Source organism: Triticum dicoccoides, chromosome 5B, assembly GCF_002162155.2.
Source record: "Triticum dicoccoides isolate Atlit2015 ecotype Zavitan chromosome 5B, WEW_v2.0, whole genome shotgun sequence".
In the NCBI taxonomy this organism is placed as follows: domain Eukaryota; kingdom Viridiplantae; phylum Streptophyta; class Magnoliopsida; order Poales; family Poaceae; genus Triticum; species Triticum dicoccoides.
In genome coordinates this window covers 705,470,514-705,473,156 of record NC_041389.1, presented here as the reverse complement: position 1 = coordinate 705,473,156, position 2,643 = coordinate 705,470,514, and the positions used below count along the sequence as shown (strand labels likewise).

The 2,643-nt window shown below is 47.6% G+C and overlaps 1 protein-coding gene across 1 annotated transcript in view; it reads right to left on the bottom strand.

Annotated features, from left to right (window-relative positions):
* The window catches only part of LOC119310628 (ankyrin-1-like), a 46,579-nt gene extending 44,358 nt beyond the window's left edge, over positions 1-2,221 (bottom strand). The window contains exons 1-3 of the mRNA XM_037586310.1: positions 2,056-2,221; positions 1,778-1,948; positions 1,101-1,232 (exon numbers count right to left, since the gene is read on the bottom strand). Of these exons, the coding sequence (XP_037442207.1) occupies positions 1,101-1,232; positions 1,778-1,948; positions 2,056-2,221 (469 nt within the window). The remainder of the gene's footprint in view (positions 1-1,100; positions 1,233-1,777; positions 1,949-2,055) is intronic.
* Positions 2,222-2,643: the final 422 nt, after the last annotated feature.

Genomic DNA, 2,643 nt, shown 5'->3' with positions numbered 1-2,643 from the left:
AAAAAATAAAAACCACAGCCACATAAACGCTGACGCGTGGATGCCTATTGGTCCCGGTTGGTGCCACCAACTGGGACCAAAGGCCCTCCTGCCTGGGCTCAGGGGACAGGCCACGTGGAGGCCCTTCTGTCCCGGTTCTGGATTGAACCGGGACTAAAGGGGGGAGGCATTAGTACCGACCCTTTAGTCCCGGTTCACCAACCGGGACTAAAGGCCCTTACCAACCAGGACAATAGGCCCTTTTTCTACAAGTGTCAATGCAACACCAAAAACAGTACTAGTACATTAAGACAGGTTAAAAGAACCACATTTGACAGTAAAATGGAAATAATTGTATAATTGTTACTCATGGAGAACAGCTATTCTAGTCTGAGTTCATTACTACTACTCACAAATGCATAGCACTAGGTAATTAATCTGAATATATAATCTCCATCTGTCCTATACGATGGAGCTCTTTAATTTTATGATTTCTGCCTTAAGACTATCAAATTATTAATAACATAACTTCGTTTAGATACAACACCCTTTTTGACAGAATGTATCAAGACGGAACATGCAGAAATTATCCTATTGGTTTATAGATTTTAACTAATAGTCCCACAAACATCATATTGTTGCAGTTGCACAAACAAGGGAACAAGAAAGCCTACGCATCCACTCCATTGATCATGGAAACTTTCGAAATAGCTGAAGAAAAGAACACAAGCATAACTACGTGCAACCTAATTATGACATGGGGCATTGCTGGTCTTATACTACGTCCGATCCTTTTTACATGTCCTTTTAGAACACGTGCAGTCAAACATTTAGAGGTTTGACCACTAATATGTCGATTTCGATCAAGATTCGTCTGTTATTATCAAGGTACAATTTCATCAGTACATATTGATACCATGTTAAAAAAGTAGTAGCCAAAATGAAACTTCGAAAAATGCAAAGAAGTCAATAAGAACAAATAAAAAATAGAGATAGTGGTAAATTTCATAGTTGGCATCCTACCAAAACACGTTGACAAATCCTTACATAAGTGGTGACATGTGCACATAACAGTATGAACAAAAAGAAATATATGGCATATATAGATGCATGGCGGGAACCTGCTCCAGCTGCCACATGGAGAGCGGTCGCTCCGTGTTCACCAGGCTTTTCTGGATCAGCATCATGATCAAGGAGATACCTCACAATATCCAAATTCCCCGAACCAAGTGCATACTTCAGAGGTGTATCACCTATGGAAACCATCAGAATAAGAAGTTCAACAAATCATATGTTCTGAGTTCTGACCAGAAGAAGAAAATCCATATTAACATAATTTGTATTTACTATGAAACATGTCTCTATCTCCTACAATACATCCAAAGGATCCACATAACAATCCTCACTGCGTGTGCCCGTGAGCAGAGCACCATATCAGCGCTCACCGGGCCAAACCGAGCCAGGGGCTCCTCTGTACGAGTCGAGGACACATCAACACTTGGTGGTGTTTTAATGAATTTATCTTTTTGAATTGTGGTAAGCAATCCAAACAATTCAAAAACACTTGCCGGTGTTTGTTTGACTAAGCTGGCAAGTGGGTATCTGAAAGCCCCTGCAAGTGAAGGAAGAGAACACACTTGCTGGTGGCACCATGATTGATGCAGCAAAATTAAAGCATCCGTCTGTTACATTTTCATCCTACTGATTGCGTCCCTGGTGAACCACGGATCTCAATTTCTAGACACATTGGGTAATTTACATTTTGCGAAACGAAAGGAGGCCGAGACGAACAGAGCACCTTTGTCGTCTGCGGCATCGACGTTCACGCCAAGCTGCTCGACCAGGTACACGCACACGGCCATCCTCCCATGGCGGGCGGCGGCGTGCAGCGCCCCGAATCCGCCGTCCCTGGCGGCCTCCACCGCCTCCCTGGCGCGGCCCTTCCCGCCGTCCAGCGCGCTCGCGATGCCTGACGGAAAAATAAATCGCGCACAAATCAGAATCGAGCAGAAACAAAACAGACGCGCAACCACCCAAGCGGGAAACCGGCAAGGGGAGAGGGGGGCGCGGGCGTACTCTTGAAGCGGCCGAGGTCGCCGTCGGCCGCCGCCTTGAGGAGCCGGCGCTGCTGCGGGCCTGCAGCTGCAGGGGGAGGAAAGGGGGCCGGGTTAGGGCCAGTGCGGGGTAGGAACCTGGGTCGGGGGGAGGGGGGGTGCTTACCGGAGGTGGGGGGCGGCGCCATGGCTGGCGGGGTGGAGGTGGGTAGGGTTTTGGAGGCTTGGGCCGGCGGGAATGGGAAAATGGAGAAGGGGGCGAGGCGGGCGGCGTGTCGATCGGAGGGAGGGAGGAGAAAAATGGTGAGGCACGCACGACACTACACACGAGATTCGGCGTGTCGATCTGGTTTTGTCACACAATTAAGTTGACCCAAAGCTTAGGCAAGTTCAAATTTTAACTTTTTTAGCATTAGTACAGACACAAGCGCTCATATACACGCGCATACACTCATCCCTATGAACGCACACACGCACGCATATCATCTTGAAATTTACGAAGTCACCGTAGGCGCCTCGTCGTCGACTGGAACGTCTCCTCCCATTGAAAGCACATCGCCGGAAATCCTGAAATAAATCCAGGAATAATGCGAGCACTAGGATTTGAACC